Raw genomic sequence first — 22664 nt, 5'->3', positions numbered from 1 at the left:
ACAGCACATGCACAGTGGGGACAAGGTCATTGGGGAGGGTCCAGGTGCTCCATGCACAGGACCATGTGGCCTTCCTGTGGGCAGGGGCCAGGTGGCCAGTAACAATAGCACCTGGCCGATGTGGACGTCCTGGGGAGAAGTCACTGACTTCTGCTTGCCCCAGCATCACGACCAGCCCCCTCGGACTTTCAGAGGCTGCTTAGGTCACCTGTTCTGGCAGCCTGGGCCTGCTCCCCTGCTTGGGGGCAGAGTAGCCTCTGTTCCCAAGGTAAGAGCTTCCTCTTGCTCAGGCGATTCAAGGAAGCAGGACTCTTAGAGGTCAGGGAGGGGATGCCGCTGACCCCCCCCCTCTATTTCCTTCTCAGCCCACCCTGTGCTCCTGGCATCATGGTACTGGGGTAGATAGACTTAGTTTCAAAGTCCGATAGGACTGGGGTTCGAATCTTAGCCTTACCACTTCCTGGTGTATGATCCTGAACAAGTCAGGATAATAGTAATACTTACCTGAGAGGCTTGATGTGAGAACTAAACAAGATAAGGTACGTAAAGCATTTAGCCTGGTGCCTCAGTCTATCTGACGGCATCATCGTCTTTGGTGTGTCACTTCACCACACAGGGGTCTGTGCCTCTCTGCACCATGCAGATCTGGGGCATCTTTTTTTCTTTTATTACCAGGAAGTCCAGGGGATCGAACCCAGGTCCTCCATATGGTAAACGGGAGCTCAACTGCTTGAGCCACAGCTGCTTCCCCATGTATTTTTAAATTATCACTGGTCAATGCATGGATTTACTGGGAAAGAGAGGCCTGTCAGAACACAGGTGACAAGGACCCATGACAGCAGTCACCCTGTCACCTACCTAGCTCTACACAGCAGCAGCAGCAGCTGTGGTAGTGGAGGACCTGGCTGGGGTACATGCCGCAGTGGTGATGGCAGGATAGAGCAGAGGCACATGGCCCAGGCGGGAGCCCAGCCTGAGCTCTGCCCCAAGTCCTGCCCCCTTCCCCCAAGTCTTTGCTGAGCTCCTGCCTGATCCCTAGTCTACCTGTTGGCTGGTAGGCAGATAAGTGGGCTCATGGAGGAGGCTTTACTGCTCTGTAAAGGAACACTCTTGTCAGGGGAGAAGGGGGCTGGCTTCTAGGTCAGACCAAAGCCTACCAGCTCGTTCCTCAAAATCCAGTTGTTAGGGAGATAAAGATGGGAGTTGACCTTCTCAGCATAGCCATCTTGCTAGGAGGCTTTCCCGTGTTCCTAGGGTTCTGCTTTCCCACCTATTTTGTTTTCAAAGCACCTTTATGTGCCCGCAGCTGCCATGGCCCTGAACTAAGGTCCAGCTCAAAACATAGCTTCCTCCTGGAACAAATGCCAGAAGCCAAGCCTTCCTCCCCAGAAGGTGGTTCCTAGATCCTGAACAGTCCAGCACGATGCCCAAACAACTGAAAGCAATTCTCAGGGATGTAAGTGTTCCTTCAGCCCTTCCCATCCTTGACAAGTTCAGATGCTCAAAATGTTGCTGCAGCCAAGTTTTTTCCAGCAAGACATCACTCCTCTTTGAGTGCTTTCAAGGCACCTTCAGAAGGATCATACTAGATGAGGCTTTGGACCTGGGTTTGAGTCCTGACCCGATCACTCACTAACTCTGAGAGTTTGGACAATTCACTCCTCTTGAGGTCTCAGTTTTCTCATCTGTAAATGGAACTATCAGTCCTCACCCCCATCACACTGAGAATTGTGAGGCTAGAAAGACCTAACAGATGTGAAAACATATTTCTAGGTCTAACTAGTGAGCTACAGTGTTGGCTTATGTCCATTTTTGTTCTCATTTTGCAAATGGGCACCCAGAGATCCTCTCCTGTCCTCCTGCATGATGGGGAGATGGTGAGGTTGGAGGTAGAAGCAACCTATGATAGATACAGAATGCAACTGTACTCAGGCTTCTTTACCTCTCCTGTCCAGAGTGGCCTTGGCAAAAGAGGAAGTCAAATCTGGGACCAAGGTGGTTCCTGAGCCCATGTCCCCCTCTGATTTCCTGGACAAGCTTATGGGGCGAACATCTGGTTATGATGCCAGGATTCGGCCCAATTTTAAAGGTAAGAAAAATTCATCCTAGACAAAGACCATCCTTCCCCTTCCCTTTTGGAGACACAATATCCAGTCAGCCTCTATTCCTTGCCCCAAGGAAAGGAGGCTGGAGGTACAGGACTAGCTGTGGCAGCTCAGAAGGAGCCTCTCCTCCCCATTGCCCATGGGCTTGTGTTGCTGGACTGCTTTCGCCAGCAGTGCCCTGCCCAGAAGCTCTTGGCGGGAGTCCTGAAGCCTCCTCCCAGCATCCTGGAATGCCCTGCCAATGGGCTGTGCTTTGCTGCCTTTAGGCCCTCCTGTGAACGTGACCTGCAACATCTTCATCAACAGTTTTGGCTCCGTCACCGAGACCACCATGGTAAGGGGTCTCCCTGTCCCCTGCTCCCACTCAAGTTTGAATGGGAGAAGCCTACCAGATAGCAATCATTTCCTCCCTCTGCTTTCCTTTCCCTGTTTTGTGGTCATGACCAAAACACTGGGAAGACACCTTTCCCCAGCCCCAGGTTTCCATGACTAAAGACAGAGAAACCCAAGCAGTTGATAGTGAAATGCATGAGGTAGCTTGATCAGGAGCACAGGCTTTGGAACCAGACAAATCCGGGTTCGGTCCTTACTCTACTATATAATAGCTCTGTGAGCTTAGGCAGGTTACTTAAATCTCTCTTTGTTTCCTCATCTGTAAAATGGGGATCTTTGCAGCGCTGTCCTTGCAGAGTTGATGAGCAATTTAGATGAGATGATGCAGATGTGGAAAGCACTTAGCAGAAGGCCTGGCACACAGCAAGGGCTCAATAAATCTCTTTTCCCTTCCCATCATTGCCATGCGAGCCTAAGGCAAGCCCCTTCTCCAGTGGAAAATGCCCACTGATTCTGAGAGTTGCTCCCAACATTTCCTCCTCATAGCTCTCCTGCCCACGTAGGCTTGCTGGGCCCCTGGGAATAGCATTGCTTCTGATGGGCCCATCTCTGCAACCTCCCAGGACTACCGGGTGAATGTCTTCTTGAGGCAGCAGTGGAATGACCCACGCCTGACCTACCTAGAGTATCCTGACGACTCACTGGACCTTGATCCTTCCATGCTGGATTCCATCTGGAAGCCAGACCTGTTCTTTGCCAATGAGAAAGGGGCCAATTTCCATGAGGTGACCACAGACAACAAGTTACTGCGCATCTTCAAGAATGGGAATGTGCTCTACAGCATCAGGTGCACCTGATGGTCAGCCAGGAGAGTTTGGGGCAAGGGAAAGATGCCAGCCAGAGGCTGAGGGTTGGGGTAAGTATCTCCTGTACTGAAGCTGGGCCCCAGTAAGCTGATGCCACTTCTTTCTTTCTTTCCCCATAAGGTTGACTCTCATTTTGTCCTGCCCAATGGACCTCAAGAACTTTCCCATGGACATCCAGACCTGCACGATGCAGCTGGAGAGCTGTGAGTGCCCCTAGGGAGTCACAGGGGTAGACTAGAACATCAGCTAGTTATTCCCATCCTCTAATCTTCCAAACAAGAAAAAGGGGAACCCAGAGTGCAGAGGGAGTTATGCAGGGACACACAGCTGGTTCTTGGCCCAGGTGAGACTAGGAGTTAGGGCTTCCTAATGCCCAGCGCAGTTTATTTTTCCATCTCTGTACTATTTGCTGGTCAGGGTCAGGGGGTGGGAAGACACCGACCTTTCATAAAAATGTTCTTGTGCTGGTTGTAGGGGGCATTTGAGGGATACCTCCACTGCCCCATAACATGTTCCCTATCACAGTGCCTGCAGTAGTTTTACCTTTACTCCCTCTGAATTAAGACATTGAAGATGCTATAGAAACGCCAGTATTGGCAGGGAAGGGAAACTCTTTGGGCCCTGATTACCTGTGAACACAGATAAACTTTATAGAGAGTTGGGAGAGGGCAGTTCTAGGCATAGGACAGTGTCAGTGGTGGAGAGGTCAGCCAGGGGGTAGTCTATGGCCTGAAGAGGATGCCTAAAGTACAGAGGGGTTAAGGGATGACAAGCCTGGAACATCGCCTATTTCCACTCCCTCTCCATTTCCTGGGTGAAATGTGACTGTGAGATCAGAAGATAGATGCTTGGTCCTCAGAGAAGATGACTCGTAAGGTTGCTCCAGCAGACAATAACAATGATGAATAGGATATGCCCTGTGTGATTGGCTCTTTGGAGTTAATAAACTGCTTTCACACCCAGGCTCTCATCTCCCCCTCACAACTCTGAAAGATGGGTAGAACAGGTACTAGTACCCCCATTTTACAGATGGGGAAGCAATTTGCCCAAAGTCACACAGTTACCCTGGGTCAAGGCCTTAAACTGGACATCTAGGAACCTTGCCACTGCTTCTCCCATGTCTCCCTGACATATAAGAATATGGTTATATACGTGGCATGAGCCTTGACTGCTAGCTATCTGTGAGCAACCTGCCATGTTTGATGTGAGCTCTCAATTTGTCCCAATTCAAGGCCCTGGATAGGAGTTTGTGCTGTGCATATTGTCCCATGTAAGACTGGCAAGGTATAAATAGCACTCCTTGCCCCAGGGTGAGGCTGGCTCAGCTCAAGACATATAGTCTGTAAACATGCTTACTCCCCTGGGTTTGAGCTATGGCAGGAAGTTCCCAGCTGGGTTCCTTGACATCTTTCCAACCCTTTTGATCTGCTTTCTAGGTCCACCAGCGTAATTTCTCCTTTAGTCTTTCTCAAGCTTGAGATTTGGGTAGGAGAGAAGTTTGGTATCTTCCTGGTTTATCCACTGAGAGATGGGCCCCTGAAACAATCAGCTGAGTACCCTCTCTGGAAGAGTCTCTTTCTAAGATGAGCATGAAGCTCATCTCTCCTGCCAGTTATGAACCTCCCCCCTGATCTCTACCCAAAACCCATGCTCTGAAGCCCTCTGCCATCTCTGTCACTTTCAGTTGGCTACACCATGAATGACCTCGTGTTTGAGTGGCTAGAAGATGCTCCTGCTGTCCAAGTGGCCGAGGGCCTGACTCTGCCCCAGTTTATTTTGCGGGATGAGAAGGATCTAGGCTACTGTACCAAGCACTACAACACAGGTAAAAGCCCAGGATCTTTACTGGCTGTGAGATAGGAGAGAATGCACTGCTGGGAGGGAAGGGGTATGGAAGCCAGCCTCTACTGAGGGTCCATTCTGTGCCAGATATGGTGCTAAATCCTTCATGTATCTGATCTCATTTCTTATATACCATAAATTTGTAAGGGAGGGATTATCAGCCCCATTTTTCATAAGAGAAAACTGAGGCTCTAAGAGGTTACGTCGATTGTCCAAGATACACAGCTAGTAAATGTTAGCTTTAGAATTCAAATCCAGGTCTTTCTTGCTCCAAAGCCCTATTGCAGGCTGCAGAGCAAATGGGCCTGTGCCAGTGAATAGCAGGGAGTGTCCCACATTTCCTGGGGCCAGTTTCACATGGAAGTTGGGGATTCTGCATCTGGGAATAGTTAGCCAATGGCTGAGCAGAACTGGGGAACTGGCTTATTTTCGCAGGTGGGTAATGTGGGTCAGCAAGTGGAGAGAGGCTGCTTTTCTAGCCTGAGCATCTGCCCCCTGCAGCTTTCCTAGGAGCTGCTGATTTCTCATTTTGTTTGGTAATTTGGCTAGTAGGAGCTATTAACCTGAGAAAGGGCAATAGGCTAAAGAGGGGAGATCTTAGGTTCTTTCTATGGTGCTCTGATATGCTTTGGATGCTGCCCTCTGAAAACATACGTGTGTGTAAGTGGAGTTGTGAGGAGTGGGAGAGAGGAATGGAACATGGAATTTAGAAAATGTGGGTGGGAGTGGAAGTTGGTATAAACTTTTAGGGAAAAAGGTCGGCAATTTGTATATAGGTCAGGGGTTTTCAAACTTTGGTGCTCGTTATATTTCCCCGAGAAACCTGTTAAAATATTGATTCCTAGACTTTACCTCTCAGAGATTCTGATTACCTACATTTAAAGAGATGCCCAGGGATCCGCATTTTAACAAGTATCCAGAAGTTTCTCATGCAAGTGGTCCAGGGAGCATACTTGGAGAAACTTTAGTATAGAAATTAGAATTTTTTCCTTCATGTTGATCCAGAATCCCACTCCGTGGAATTTATTATAAGAAAATATTACAAAATATCAAATTGACTTTAGACTTTCAAGATGTTTCCTGGGTCACTGTTTATCCTAGCAAAAACTTGGAACTTTTCTAAATATTGACCAATAGGGCAGGGGTTAGGCAAATTACATAGTGCATCTGCTGGGTGAAATATTACATAGACCTTAAAAAAGGATGCTTGCAAGGGTTTATATCAATATGGGAAAGTGCAAGTGAAAAGGGGGCAGATTCCAAATTGCATACACAGAATGATTATGTTGCAGTAAAAGAAAAAACCAAAAACATGCCTGGAAAAAAAATAGCACTAAATGTTTCTGAAATAGTGTGATAGAGTGGAAAAGATCAATAACTTTGGAATCAGATGGAGTTGAGTTTGAATTCTGCTCCACTATTTACTAGTTGAGTGTACATGGGGAACTTAACTTAATTTCATTGAGCCTCAGTATCCCTATCTGTAAAATGGGGATATTACCTATCTCAAAGAGTTGCTGTGGGATTAAGTGAGATAAAGTATATAAAGTGAGGGCACATAGTAGAGGCTTGATAATTGTGAGTTAAGAATATTATTCTTTCTCTACTTCTCTTTTTTCCCTATACTAAATATGTGTTAATTTTGTAATTAAAAATAAAACTTCCATGGAAAAAACAAGAAAAGAAAGGAAGGAGGAAAGGAGGGAGGGAACGAAAATATGGGTACCTAGAAAAGGCACATTGTAGCAAAAAAAAAACAGGGATGGGGTGAGGTAAAGTAGACTCAAGGAACTGTAGGAGACCACTGTGTCATACAGCATGTCAAAGCCATAATCAGTCACGGATGGAATCACTGACCTTGAGGAATCAGGTAGGTCAGATAAGAGCACGCCTAGGCCAGAATAAAATACCAATATACATATCCTTCCCTTTTTGCTTTGGTTATACTCTCAGTCTGCTTCTGGGAGAAGTTCTGAGCGTGTGTTTTCTTAGCTTCGGTACAGTGCAAAGCAGGGGAAAGTGAAGATGGATGGCAGAGGAGGCAAAACTATAGTACCTGTGCCTGGGGCCAAGGCACTTTCTGTCGATGGAATAGAATGCGGCTGCCCGCTGCTTTATGAAAATCAACTGCCTGCTGTCCAGAGCTGGTCTCTGTTGGGCATTGTTTCCAGATGTTTGCTATCTGACTGTTCTCACTTGGTCATGACACAGGCAGCGTTTATTTCAGTGAACTGTTGTTTCTGGAGAGCTCCTGGGGTACCAGCAAGCACAAGCAAGGCTGCTGAGATCTGAGTTGAGTCTAAGCTAATTGCTTTGTTAATAAATGATAACAATAGTAACAGCACCTCAAAATACATAATCTCCCTTAATTCTTACAATAGCCCTGTGATGGAGGTGATATTATTATTACTCCATTTTACAGGCAAGGAAACTGAAGCTCAGCAAGTTGAGCTATTTTGTCCAAGGTCACACAGCTAGTGAACAGATGGTCCAGGGTTCAAGTTCAGGCAGTCTGGCTCCAGAGTCCTCCCACTCTTGATTCTCTTGTTGTGCTGTCACTTGGAAAGCCTTCTGCTGGAAACTAAAGTGCTGGGAGCATGAGGCCAAGTCTTGATGGCTGTTCTAAGAGCACCCTCACTATATACCTCTGTACTACCAGGGGTAACCTGAGGTACCCTGAGGGTGGCCAACAGAAATAGTGCTGCTCCGGTCCTGCTCCTCAGGCTCAGCTGTAGGCTGGGGGCCTGGAGCCTGATACATTACCTCTTTCCTTGCAGGGAAATTCACCTGCATTGAGGTGAAATTTCACTTGGAACGGCAAATGGGTTACTATCTGATCCAGATGTACATCCCCAGCCTACTCATCGTCATCCTGTCCTGGGTCTCCTTCTGGATCAACATGGATGCTGCCCCTGCCCGTGTGGGCCTAGGCATCACCACTGTGCTCACCATGACAACCCAGAGCTCTGGCTCCCGGGCCTCTTTGCCTAAGGTGAAGAGACACACAATGAATTTGCTTGCCATAGAGCTCCCCATTTCCCATTCATCCCATGCTCCCTTCTGCTCACTCTTTACCTAGGATTTAAGATTGAGAAGAGACTATGGGCAAGAACAGGTATCCTGCATTTTCTCTTCCCCCATAAGATACTGCTAAAAACATTGATAACATTGTGGTGGCTGGGGTTGGGGGTTCTGCCTAGCTAGGGAATGAGTGGAGACAGTGCCTGACTTACTTTTGACGTTGTTCAGGAAATCATAGGATATCCTCTTAATATGTCAAAAAATCAGTTACTGTTCCAAAGAACTCTAAAGACAGTGTCCATTCTTCTGGGATGAGAAAATCTGAAGGTAGAAAATAGCAATTAAGGTCAGTGGACTCTGATCAGCTGGGGCCTGGTGATGTTTTGATTACTCAGAGAAATTTGTGCTGATGAGACTGGGCCCAGGATCTCCCTGCCTCATGTCTTCATGCAGGGAATTCAGAGGTCACCTCAAGGTACTTCAGCCAGTAAGGCTCTAAGCAGATCAGGGAACAAGGCTATTCATTCATTCAGTACATATTTATTGCGCATGTACTATGTACCAGGCACTGTACTAGACCATGGAGAAATAATGGGAAGCAAAAGCAACACCGTTCCTCATGGACCTTACAGTGAACAATTCCCTCTTGCTCTGGTTTATTGGGAACCAGGCTTCGTGATCTCCCATCTCCCAGTGCTTGTTCCACACAAAAACTTTTACTAAGGACTTAAATGGTGGTAAACTGGGTCATCCACAGTGATTCTATGATTTTGCTAAATGGGGGCAGTGGTGGTCAAGGGTACAGAGTAGGAGATTACAATCAGACAAATTTCAATTTAAATTCTAGCTTCATCATTTACTAATGGGATAACCTTGGCAAAATTCCTTAATGTCTTCATCTCTTCAACTGTACCATGCAAATAAGAATATGACCTCTTCCACAGCATTGTTGTGAGAAATAAATAATATATAAACATACAGAACAGTGTTTGGAACATAATAAATGTTTACTGAGCAGTTATTATTACAATGATAATAATTAGCTATTGTAATTATTATTAGGTGTCAGGATAGAAAGAACTGAATGATGGACCTGGGGCTAAAGCAGCTAGTGTTATTCCAATTAGTTCTCAGTTGCAGGAAACATTAGAGGTAGTCCAAAGTCCCATAGGGATAAAGCAGTGACAAAGCTCAGATTAGGATCAAGGGTTCCAGGAAAAGTAGTCAGGGCTCATTTCCAGGAAAATGTGCTTCCTGGATGGATCAAGATATTGGCAAGACTCTGAGAGGCAGGGTCGAGCATGGCTACAGAACCAAGTTGGGCTGTGATGGCCATATTGTGGTAGTAGCCTTGTATTAAGACCAGAGGCAGAAAAGAATTTCAAGTCTAAGATCCCTACCCTAGTTTCTTGCTGCTGCCACACATGGAGATTCTTCTCTAACTCAGGAGGTGCTACAATCTATGCCCTATTCTTGCCAAGAGAACTTCCTTTTCTGGTCCCCTTCTGTGAACAAGCACAATCCATCTGCTCCTAGGAATCACTGAGTTTCCTCATTTGGAAAAAAAGGTCTTTGTTGGAGAGTTGTTTTATTGAAGCATTTGGTGCCTTCTTGTCAGATTTGAATGACTTTTGCATGGCTTCATTGGTCAGTAAGCAAAATGCAAAGGCACGTGCCCCAATCTAAATAGCCTTATTAGCCAGCTCCATAGGGCAAGGGACCAAGTAAGCCAGGAAGCTTCTGCTCACTGTGGAATTCCTCCAACATTAAATTTAGTGGAAACCTCAAGGAAAAAAGGTAGGGCCAGACCACGGGCTGCTGAAAGCCACACCCTTCCCACACCCAATATAACTCTAGTGTCCAGGATGAGAAAGGTAGAGGACTTTGTAAGCGAACTCAGATGGAGTGACCATTCCCCATTTTTCCAGGCAACCACTTCATCTTTGCTCCTATGGGTGCTTGCAAAGGCACTGATCACTGTCAGTTTGCCAGATCCTTGATCTACAAAACTACAGGGGGCTCAGAGCAGGTTGCTGTCGGGGCAGGTAGTGGAAAAAGAGGACAGCAGAACAAGCACACTGTCAAGCCATCCATCCATCCATCCATCCATCCATCCATCCATCCATCCATCCATCCATCCATTCAACAAATATTTACTATGTGCCAGGCACTTGGCCTGAGGATAGAATAGTAAACAAAGATAGAAACAGTCCCTGTCATCTCAAAGAGCTAATGGAGGAAACAGCCAAGTATGTGTGATGTATGCTAAGAAGGTGTAACTTGAACACATATAACAGGAGCAACCAACCCAGACTGGGATTATCAGGAAAGGCTTTCCAGAGAATATAGGAACTAAAGTCAAAGCTAAAGGCTAAGTAAAAATTATCCAGGTGAAAAAAGGAGGGAGAAAGAGAAAGAGGGAGAATCTGTGTGTGTGGTTCCTTGGGGAAATACTGAAACAGTTCACTATAGTAAGGTCACAGATTGCAAGGGGAGAGATGAAATTGAAGGGGTTTGTAAGCAGGGGAGTGATATGATCAGATTTACATTTTGAAAACAAAACCTGGCTGCTGTTTGGAGAACAGATTGGAGGTGACAAGATTAGATGCAGGGAGACTATTTAGGAGACTGCTGCATTCCTTCAGATGAGCTAGGATAGTGAGTAGATGGATTCCAGAGATATTTATAAGATGTTTTATTGACACTCAACACTAACAAGATCCTTAATGTGTCCTTTCCCTGTGATGGTCCAAAGCCCTTCATGGAACTCCCTTGTCATTAATTCATTATTGATCTTTCCAACAGTTACTAGGATGGTGAAGAAAATAGGCTGCCCTTTTAGTAGGTATAAAAGTGGAGACATGGAGGGATGCCTAATCAGGGTTCCCTAGAAACCCACCACCAACACCTCATTGGAATCTCCCTAAAGGAGGTAGCTCTGGGTTTCTCAACCTCAACACTATTGCCATTGTGAATGGATAATTAATTCTTTGTTGTTGACCAGGATGGGAGTGCCCTGTGCATTGTAAGATATGTAGCAGAGCCCCTGGTCTGTACCTGTTAGATGCCAGTAGCACCCTCCTCCCAAATTGTGAGGATGACAAATATCTCTAAACATTATCAAATACACTTGGGAGCTTAAATTCCACCCATGCCAGGGAGTAGTATGGGATGAACTCAACAACTTGAAAGTATGCAGGTTGTTGATCTGGTTGAGGAGATGAAAGGACCTCATAAACCTGAGTTCTGTGTCCCCTCCCTTCTTCACCCAGAAGCAACCCTGTTCCAGGAGAGAGGTGAGTGTTTTAGCCTTCCTTCACAAGGGGAGTGAGAGAGAAAGTACTCCACCTTGCAGAGGCTGCCAATGCCGGCAGTGAGAGGAGAGCACCAGGGATTGGGTGGGTGGATGCCAACAGTGTCTTGCAATTAGAAAAGTGTTTATAGCAGAAAGTGGGTATCGCTACCTCAGAGCCCCGCCCTGATCTCATCTCTAGCTCACTACTGAGTTTGATTTCTCATCAAGGGTTCTCATGGAGAGCAGCAGGAAAAACCACAGGGACAAGGGGAAAATATGGGTGGAGGAGGGAAAGGAAAGAGTTCCTAGCCTACCAGTGAGAACTGCAGCCTATATAAATAGCAACGCCACTGACCTGAAAGCCCAGAATCCTCAAATCCTAGTGCTGCCTTATCACTTGAAAATCTTGATCTAGACCTTTCCTCACTGGGCTTTGAGTGACCTCTTATTTCCCATAATCAGCCCTGCCCAGGCACCACAGTGATTGTGAGATCCTCGGAGATAAGAGGGCAAATAAACCCAATGTTCACGTTCATTGCTGTTTTATTGAAAGAAAAGAATCAGAAGAAGATAAGAATGAAAAGAATAAGAAGCAGAATTACAAGAAGAATAAAAAAAGAAAGGAAAAGAAATGTAGGGAGGAAAGGCAGATGAAAATGGAGGGCAGAGAGTGCAGAGAGGTGAAGAAAGATGGGTAGTCCAATCTCTTTGACATGGGCCTGCAGACAGTGGGACATATCGTGGAAAGCTTCTTTAAAAAACAGAAAAAAATTCAGGATAAAACTGAAGAACAGCAGGCAATTGGTATGGACTGGCAATCCACTGGATATGCCATGGGAGGACTCCAAGAAGGCTGACTGCTCTGTGGGTGTATGTTTCAGGTGTCCTATGTGAAGGCAATCGACATCTGGATGGCTGTGTGCCTGCTCTTCGTGTTTGCTGCCCTGCTGGAGTACGCTGCTGTCAATTTTGTCTCCCGTCAGCATAAGGATTTCATGCGACTTGGAAGAAGGCAGAGGCGCCAACGCATGGTGAGTACAACTAAGGAGGGGCCCACTTCTGTTCTCCTTTGGACTCCTTCCTCCTTACTCCTCTTCCCATAAACCAAGACCCAACCTATGGCTGTCAGGACTATGAGTAAAGTCAGGCTGATAAGGAACCCTGGATTCTGGTCCCAGGCTGGTCACAGATAAGCTAAGTAATGAAACCTCTGATTCTATTGCCTTCTCTGTCCAATAGGACAATAACCATTGTAGGGGAGTGATAAAAATTTGAGGCCTAGTAAGCCCTGAAATAATGTGCTTATTTTACATTAGGACATTATCAAGTTAGTTTACACAAGATTGCTTTGAGAATTAGTAATGGCTGCACCTGACTCTTCCTCCACCTATAAGGAAGGTACCCCAAATTGCCATACCAACTGATTGCTAGTTGAGAATTCAAGAGTTGGGCATTGGTCCCCTTCTAGGGAAGCATTGTAAAAGGGTCCCCATAACGAAGTTGGAATTGAAAAATAACTACTTGCTTCTTCTGGCTATTGGATTTCTTCTCCTTGATCTTTATTGGGCAAATCAGAGTTTTTGGGTTTGAGCTGTTCTTCTCCCTCACTCTTGTTTGTTAACCCTGTTTCTCCTACAGTAGTGTTCATCTGGGGAAATATAATAGGAATCCTGTCGTCATGACAACAGAGATAGTTTACCTCCCATTGCCCAGACAATAGGTGCAAGGTAAGTTGTCATGACAACAGAGGAGCCTGAGCCACTTTCACTGGGAGTAAGTGCCCAATTATGACAAAGCTGAAAGCCCCTGCTGAGGTACCTACCTGTTGTTTAACCATTAGAGTTCTGTTTGTTTTGAGCTCTGGCTCCTTGTTTATTGCCTAATCTGGAGGTTCCAAGGCCAAAGAGGCAAACACATAATGACTATCAGAAGGACAGGAAATAGTGACCTGAGGCCACTGTTAAAATTCAACTCTAGCCTGTCCAGGTCACACTAGCGCTGGGGCTCCTCTCTTCCTAAAACCCCACTCCCCACCTAAGCTGCTTCTGGGGAATCCCTACCATATCCACACTAAAAAATATCTTCCAAACTATCTCTGTTGCTTCATGTCTATTGTTAAGGTCCTTTTCTGCTGAGAACAGGGTTTCTGTCTCCTCTAGCGATTCGTCCAAATTTATCAATTCTTACCTCGCTTTAGTCCTTTAGTTGGGCCCTGGAAAGCCTGCCCTCTAGTGGAGTGATTCACAACTGCATCTCCTTGATTAGAACTCATTCTCCAGACCTAAAACACTCCCTTTAAACGTTCAGATCCCAAACCGGAGGTTAGGAAAAAAAAAATCTAGACTTGGCAGAGGGTCAGGAAAAGAAGGTGTACCCTTTTCTAAGCTAGCTGTCCCTACCTGCTCATTAGCAGTGTCATAAACCAGTGCCTGCAGGTACAAAAATTTTCTATTTAAAGGGATTTTGATCTCGATGGCTTCTCAAAGCCTACCTTGGAAAAAAGAGCAGGCTGTCAACCAGCTCAGAGTCTGTTTGCCAGCTAAATTGCCTGCATGGGTGTCCCAGCAACAAAAGATGACCTCAATTACTGTAGAGGTACCCCAGGGTGACACTAGTCCCACCTCCTTCCCGTACAGGGAACCCCCAACTACCCACAGCTTGTCCCCTCCTGCTTATATATAGTATGTTTATCCTGAGCTCATAATGGAGTCTGTCATAACCTGTGCTTCATTATTACAAAGTTAGGACAACAGCCTGGGCCCTGCTTAAGCTGCTGGAGCCTGCCCGAAAGTGGGCTGAGGCTTACTGTTGATGTAAATAAAACTTGGAAATCAAAGCCTGTGCCATTAATCATGTCCCTTCTTGAGTGTCCTAAAGCCATTGCCATCCCAGTGGAACTGTACAGCAGGAAACCTGGAGACACCAAGCAAACTGGTAAAGTCGATGAAGAGTTAATCCATTTCTAGAATCTCTCTTGGTCATACTTTTTCAGCTAGAGAAGCAGAAGTCCTTACCCTGAGAGGAGGGGGCAGGAGTGGTGAATCAATAGGATTATCAGGGAACTCTTAGTCAAGAGCAAGTTAGGAGTATCTAGGCACCAGCCAGGCACTCATCCTGTTCCAGTCTTAATCCTGTTCTCTAATCTCTCTTCAACCACCCATCCCCACTGTGCGGGGTCCTTCTTCCATGTCCCTGTGTAAAGTGGCTTAAATTTCTCCATGGATTTCTGCTTTGTCTTCCCAGCTAGTCTAAAGTTTCCCAGGGAAGGGTCTGGCTATCTCTCCCATAACCTCAACAGGCCCTAGCACTAGATTCTGAGTCCAGCAGCCATACAACTCAGCCCACTAACTCAATTTCGCAGGCTGATTGGCAACAGCTCTCTCAAACTGGGCAGAGAGAAAGCCTTGCCATTGTCAAAAGAATAACTTGAAAACTGGATGAAATTTCAAAATAGTGCCAAGTTCCTTCAGGGTCCTGGTCCCAGAATGCTACTTGTCTCCATCCTCTGACATATGTCCCCCTATTCTCAAACGTCTTCCAGCCTTTCTCACATCAATACACGTCACTCCCTCTCATCTCCATAACTCACCTCCTACACGGTGCATTCCCTCCCAGCTTGATTTTGGATACACTTTCCCCTCAACCCCCCCCAAGAATCCCTTCACTGTAGATAGCTACAAAAAAAATATTCTGCTTCAACAGCTGTGGAAGCCACAAAGTGGTATTTAAGTCTCTGTTGTCTCTCCCAACACACGTACACACACACACCTCTGAATTTGGCCTAAATAGATAAATCCAGGACCCCTCACTCTTGGATTTCAGGCCTACCATTTTTGGCCCCCTGACTACAAGAGGTATAACATTTAAAACTTAAAAGAAACAAGGGCAGATTAGTCCATTTGCCACTTTCTCTCTTGTGAGAAATGGCTCTTTCCAGCCTGGGAATATTTCCCAATAACTCCCTTTAGATTTACTGTGATGGTAGAAGTGAGGAAATAATTGGTTCTAGAGAATAAGAATCAGCAGTTGTTTCCAACTTTCTCTTTCAGAAGTTTTACAAGCAAGTCTATTCGTGCTTATATTCTTCCAGCTTGAGTGCAGAGGGAATCAGGATGAGAAGTGGGGAACAGGTGTGGTTGAGGTACCCTGAACTGGAAAGCAAGAGAGAAAATAATTTTCCTTACCACCCCCTTTGTCAATTATTTGAGACCTATCTTGTTTGCCTCTGGATCTCTAAAATGAATGCAGCACAATTTCCCTTGTAAGGGTAGCATAAAAATGAATTAGAAAATACATGTGAGTTAAGCCAAGACCTTTGGTGAGAATGGCTATAGAACTAGCTTTGATCAGAGAGCTTAGACAGACCCATTTCCCTTCTTTGGACCCACGGCTGCCCCAATGTAACAACTCAGGATCCAAGCTCAACACAAATAGTGAATTGCCTCTGGCCTACACATGTACAACTGTCTCCACAAAGACTCAACAAAATCAAGGCTTGGCCAGCAAAGCTCTTTGGTAGGCAGCCTTAGATTCTTTCCAAGGGTGCTACTTTCCTTCTAGAGGCTGAAGGACATCAGGCCATTGTGTGGTGTGGGGCAGGGAGTAAAGGTTTTTCCTGCCAAGCACTTTGTAAGTACAATTCTCTTCTGAATAGAATCTTCAGTTTGACACCCTGAGAGGACACTGGATTCAAAAGAACACAAAACCATTCCCTTCATACATTCTGAAGCATGTGGCTCATCAGTTCATTCATTCCTTCAACAGATATCTATTGAGTGCCTACTAGGTGCCAAGCATTCTACTAGACCCTGGGGATATGGCCATGAAGAAGACTGAGGAAGTTTTCCCAAGGGTGTACCATGAACCCATAGGAACAGAGAAAGAAATGTGATACATTGTTGAACCTCTGGCCTGAGCTTGCCCACTCTTGAAGCCTAATGCAGCCTCTAGTGATATAATAATCAACGGTGACTAGGACCCCACCATACCAACATCTCATCTACAAACTTCCCTTTTTAAGGTGTTAACCATAGCTGCAGAGGACCTATTTATAAAGGCCCTATGGTGTATAACTACACAGAGCATGGAGAATCTACTTCATCCATATATTGTATATTTCTATGCCATAGCCATACAATCTTCATGTACATGTTGTGTGATCTATACTAAATGCCTCATATAGCTGTAGGGTAACAAACTCATCCAAGTTTGCCTTGGACTTTCCCAGTTTAAATACTGAAAGTCCTGTGTCCCAGGAACTCCTTCAGTCGGGGCAAACCAGGCTGGTTTATCCAGGACACTCCAAGTTTTGAAATTGAAATCCATGTCCTGAAAATCCCCTCAGTTGAGGGCAAACAGAGATGTTAGCTGGCATCATCCTGGAAGGGGGCATTTCACTTCAGTGATTTCTTAGATAGCTGATTCTAAGTATATACTTCCCTGTCCTCTGTCTGAATTCCAGGCTATGAACCACCATTTATGATAATCAGTATGTCCTTTAGAAGTACATAAAATCATGACTGGGGAGCAGATGTGGCTTAAGTGATTGAGCTCCAGCCTCCCACATAGGAGGTCCTGGGTTTGGTTTCTGGTACCTCCTGAAAAAACAAAACTGAACAACAGGCAAAACAAATGATAAAACCAACCAACTCAGTGAAGCCAATGCGGTTCAGTGCCAGCTTCCCACATATGAGGTCCCGGGTTCAATCCCCAACCCCTGTACCTAAAAAAAATAAAACAACAACAAAAATGTTTGTTGGGTTGTATGTAAAATAAGAGTAATTAGGATCTGAGTCAGGGACTGCGGACCAGTTATGTTTTATTTTTACTTAAGGTTATCAACTGACTGAATATTGGATAAATGAACTTCCTGTAGTATGCTGCATTACTTAGTACTTGTATAAATCCACTTCCTCAGTGTTAACGTGTTCATCATAATGCATGTGTTGTTTATGAATGGAATGTGCATTGGGTAATAAATGCTACCCTGGGTATACTGAACCACTATGTCAAAATCTGTTTATTTTCAAAGGAGCACACACGTCTGCAATAAAGTGATCACCTTTACCCTTTTTTGACTAACCTACATTAGGGTCGATTAAAGCTTTTAGAATGTTCAGCTTTGAGTTGAGAGAAACAATTTTTAAAAGATATCAGGTACAAGGAGAACTAATTCTGCAGCTTTTAAAGGTCATTAAAGTCAAGTTCACTGAGTAAATGTCTCAACTGTGCTGCCTAATGACTCCAATGTTCTGTCTATTCTGTTTATCAGTCAGAGATAACTTTACATTGAGATGTCTGTAAGCCCCATCTCACAGTGGGTTGACACTTCCCTTGGATTTAGATTGCACTAAATGATGTTATGCTTTTTTTAAAGGTAGGCTCAAGGCCTATATGCTAGTGAAATCATAATATATACCACACATATGATGTATAGCAACTTAGAATATCTCTATCTCATGAATAGTTTTGTGGCCATAATAAAGAATTCAGTGGGCTAGTATACTCAGCCATCCTTTCTACTGTGCATCATCTATGAGACATTTGTGTGTGGTATGGTTTCTTATCCCCTATGCCTTAGAGCTGTGACCTCAAATTCTGCCTTTACTTCCCTGTAATTCCAGGAGGAAGATATCATCCGAGAAAGTCGCTTCTATTTCCGTGGCTATGGCCTAGGCCACTGCCTGCAAGGAAGGGATGGAGTGCCAATGGAAATTTCCGGCATTTATAGCCCCCAACCTCCAGTCCCTCTTCTAAGGGAGGCAGACACCATGCGGAAACTCTATGTGGACCGAGCCAAGAGGATTGACACCGTCTCACGGGCTGTCTTCCCTTTCACTTTTCTCATCTTCAACATCTTCTACTGGGTTGTCTATAAAGTGCTAAGGCCAGAAGATATCCACAAGGCACTGTGACTAGGGTGGGGACTACCGAGTCCAGCTATTACTGGTTTCCTGTTTCCTCTTGGATGGGCTTTCCCCCTCACTAGATTCCATCAGGGGCTTGGACAATTCCTTCCTGATTTCCCACTCATAATTTCAGCTACCAATCCCAAAGCTATATGGGCCTACACTGCATGGTGCCAATGGGGGCTTTACTTACAAAGATGGCTTATCTACCCCAATTCAGATTTTCTCCATGCTTTCCCATTTCTCATGAGATTAAGGCTTGGCTATGTTCCTGGGGACAAGATGACTTTATGCCTTTGCTGGGGCCTCTATGTTTTCCAGTAAATCAGTGGAGAATACTCAGACCAACTGCTACTAGATTCTGACTTTTATTATCTTAATCTGTACCACTCCTCTCCCAGCCACCCCCACCTGGATACTGACCCGGAGTAGAGCATTGCTATACAAACCAAAGTGAGGTCTTCAAGTCTCTTAGGAAGCCCAACACTGTCAGAATGGGGGCAGGAACTCTGAGCTTACTCTTCCAGATCAACTTGAACTTCCTGGTCTCAGGAATATTTGTTCTATTCCCTAACCAACTACATGGTGACAGGGTCTGTTAGGCTGCAGGAAAATGTAAAAAGAGAAAAGTTCTCCAAGGAACTTACTTAATGATGCCAGAAAACATTCAAGAAAAGTGAGATCTAAGGCAGTAGGACCCAGAAGGAGTATAATACAGAAACTATCCTCAGAGAACCTTTTGTTGGTTGTGCTTTCATTTAATTTGTTTTTCTTCCAAGCCTCTTTACTTTCCAATACCCCTCATTCCTAACATGCTCCTTCACCTCCTTTTGGTGACAAAATAACACAAGGTGCCAGGCATTAGAGTAGGCTTCAAGGTTCCTAGGGAAGGCTGTCATATAGAGTATAGCTATCCTGAACAAACATTTAGTACTTTTGAGAATTTAAGAGTCATAAATTGACTCATAAATTTATTCATTCTCTCATCTCCCTTCTTCTTCGACAGTGAAGAGGGGTATCAGCCAGTTGAAGCTACCAGAAATGTTAAAGTAGAGAGGACTGGTGTGGAAGAGTTCATTTCAGGGCTCAGATACCACTGGGACAGGGGTCAGCATGGGCTTGGTGGGCTAAGTCCTTTGAAATGCTCCTGTACTCTGTAGAACTGAAACCGGAGAGATTAATTTGTAGTGCTCCCAACTGAAAGAGGTGATTAAATGATCTTTTATGCATCTTGTCCTTTTCTCTGGACCTAGAATAAATCAACTGTGTGAGTCCAATCACTTCCATTTTCTCTCTCCCTTTCTCTCTCTCTCCTTCTCCCTCCTTCCCTCTTCCTCTTCCATTTCTTTTCCTCCCTTTTTTCTGCCCCCCTCTCCCACATGTTGTTCAAAATTGAAAATCAATAAATACAATGACCAAAACAGATCCTATAGTAAAACCAAGAGCTCAACTTTCTTTCCCCCTTTCCTACTGAGCTTGTCCAATTTTTCTTGTTCACTGTGATACACTCCTCTTGTCTGTCTCTTGGCTTTGGGGAGGGCATTATGGGCTGACCAGGGTAGCTGCTTCAGAAATTAACTTTAGTAATATTATAATTCTACTGCCAAGGAGATGCAAAACAAAAGAACAGACTTAAGGAAGAAGATGGAATTGAGAGGGCAGAGAGAGCCCCTGTTTTCCCAGTTCTGCCCAGGTAGCACCAATCAATGAGAGTCCACAAGCAATACTCTTTTGAAAGGAGCAGAGAGTATCTCTTTGATATTCTGCCTGGTGGGGCTGGGGTGTCAGGCTGCTGCAGCCCGAAGGCGGGGATAGCAGCAGGGGGTGGGGGTGGTGTGGACTATGGAGATGAGCTTATTGCACAGAGCTCTACTTGTTATAGATCTTGTCCAGATGGGCCAACCACACAAATCTGCCCTGTTGGAAGTCTCAAGAACAATGCCCTGGAGACAGCTACACCACTGAGCAATAGTGCTTGCCCAACTGAGACTCAGCTCAGGACATCAGCTGGTGCTGGGAGGCAAAGGAGTCAAAGTACCAACCAACATAATAGCCCAAAGGAGTTCACAAAGCTACTCAGAGGCAATGCCAGGTGGAAGGTACTGTCCCTCCCCACCAGAACTCCCAAGTGGAGAAGGGATATGTATGGTGTCAGAATCAGGTACAAATGGTTTTCATTTTCTTCACCCTTCCCACATGTGTACTGTGGGGTAGGGTGGGAGTGCTGCATCTCACTGGGAGCATCTGACACCTAGCAATCCATTTGATCATGGAATTATTTTTGTTTATTAGAGAAGTTGTGAGCTTACAAAACAATCGTGCATAATGTGCATAATTCCCATACATCACCCTTTCACCAACAACTTACATTGTTGTGGAACATTTGTTACAGATTATGGAAGAATGTGATCAGACTATTACCACTAACTGTGGTCCATAGCTTTCATTTGGTATATATTTTTTCCATACACCTCCCTATTATTAACACCATGTATTAGTATTGTACATTTGTTAGAGTTCATGAGAGAACACTTTCATATTTGTATTGTTAACCAGTCCTTCTTATTGATCCCAGAATTATTCTTGAACTTGGACCCTTCTTATCACAGTAAATTGGCAGGAGGTGATACAAGAGGCTTATTTAGAGGTCACTTCCATTTCTCCTCATTTTTGTAGCACTCACCCCTCCAGAGATCCACAGTATTTTCTGCCTAGATCACTTTATGAAGTGATTTTGAGTTTTAAAACAACATATTTTTTAATGGCTAAATACTTCCTACATAAAGTATTTCAGGTGTTTTTATTAGTTCAGTTTTTTAATTTTATACTTAATTTTTTCCAGAGAAAGGACTTTATTTATTCAGTTGTCATTAAGGCTATCAGCATGTCCATCTTCCCGTCAGTTACCTCTGCTCTTTGGAAAAACTCTGGTCTGTGTTCCTGTTTCCTCTCAATCCACGAATAAGTTCTCTTGCTCTCCAAAAATTTATAGTCAAATATAAAAACAACTTTTGTGTGGAAAAAAAAATGTACTGTGTTAATAATAGGGGAGTACAGGGGGAAATATACCAAATGTATACTATAGACCATAGTTAGTGGTAACAGTGTAATGATATTATCTCATAATCTGTAACAAATGTCGCATGTTGGTGGAGGGGTATTGTATGGGAACTCCATACATGTTCAAGATTGTTTTATAAGTTCACATGCATAATAAAAATATTTAAAAAATTAAAAGATAGTGAACAAAATTTATCACTTTCATTTTCTCCCATAAGCCTTTTTGTCCCTTCCATTTATTTTTTTTATTAGAAAAGTTGTGAGCTTGTAAGAGAGACAAGGGGAGAGTCAAGGTGAAGTGCAGCAGAAACCAGGAAGTAAGGTGGCGCAATTGTCAGGGAACCTCTCTCCCCATCAGAGGTCTCCAGGATCGAATCCCAGTGAATCCTAGAGGAGAGAAAATGAGAAAAGAAGACAACACCGAAAGCAAAAACATCAGGACGGGAGGAGGGGAAAGGGGGAAAATAAATAAATATGTAAATCTTAAAAAAAAAAGGACATGTCTAAACTGGGACACACAATCCACAACAGATCCCTTACAGGTCTATTTTCCTGTGATTAAGAAATTAATGGAAAGAGAAGAGTGAGTAGAAATGTAGTATGTAATAAAGCAAGTGAGAATTCATGCTTTCATTCTTCTTATACATGTTGAGTATTGCTCTGTATCAGAAGCTGTGCAGGCTACACATTTGTAAATGACACAGTCCCTGTCCTCTAAGAGCTCATTCTACATTTCTTCCATTAAGCAAGTGATAGTACTGACTTCTTAATACAGTGGTTGTTCCCATGCTTGGTTGATTTATCTTTCATCATCAATGCAGCCGTCTAGGAAGCTCTTTAATCTAAACACAGTGAATTTGAATTTAGGATTTCAACAGACAGCAATGATTAGATAATAATAATAATTACAACATTGATAATAGTAAACCGAGAGTGGAGAGTGGCAAGTGGGGACACGTATAGCTATTACCAGGAGGTGAAATGTTTTGGAGAAGATCGGAGCATATGCACAGCTCAGGGAAAAGAGAAAATAACTAAGTGTCACTTGAGCATTTCAACTCTCAGAGTGTCAGTTCTTTTGTGGAGTGTAAGGCAGACAGGGACAAAAGGCTTATGGGAGATACTGAGTATATACTTTGGATAGAATGTACAAGGCATGGGACTGTATAACACTGAACCGTGTGGTGGAAGATGGATTCTGGTTAACAGTACAAATATGGGAATGTTCTCCCAT

General features: G+C 44.5%; 2 protein-coding genes across 13 annotated transcripts in view; one reads left to right on the top strand and one right to left on the bottom strand.

The window, feature by feature from the left end:
* The window catches only part of PLP1 (proteolipid protein 1), a 121076-nt gene that overhangs the window by 85433 nt on the left and 12979 nt on the right, over positions 1-22664 (bottom strand). The window contains exon 2 of one of the 12 annotated variants that reach the window (XM_058292002.2): positions 8380-8488. The exons of the other annotated variants lie outside the window; for them this stretch is intronic. The gene's annotated coding sequence lies outside the window, so the exon portion shown is untranslated. The remainder of the gene's footprint in view (positions 1-8379; positions 8489-22664) is intronic. 12 annotated transcript variants of the gene reach the window in all.
* Positions 1962-21607, top strand: LOC101447780 (glycine receptor subunit alpha-4). Its single transcript, XM_004469647.4, has 8 exons — positions 1962-2089; positions 2372-2439; positions 3062-3285; positions 3425-3507; positions 4989-5129; positions 7924-8138; positions 12344-12493; positions 18086-21607. The coding sequence occupies exons 1-8, from the start codon at positions 2011-2013 to the stop codon at positions 18374-18376; spliced, it is 1251 nt and encodes a 416-aa protein (XP_004469704.2). The 5' UTR covers positions 1962-2010; the 3' UTR covers positions 18377-21607.

This window comes from Dasypus novemcinctus, chromosome X (genome assembly GCF_030445035.2).
Source record: "Dasypus novemcinctus isolate mDasNov1 chromosome X, mDasNov1.1.hap2, whole genome shotgun sequence".
Taxonomy (NCBI): Eukaryota; Metazoa; Chordata; class Mammalia; order Cingulata; family Dasypodidae; genus Dasypus; species Dasypus novemcinctus.
The sequence above is the reverse complement of the archived record's forward strand: the minus strand, read 5'-3'. Positions and strand labels throughout refer to the sequence as shown.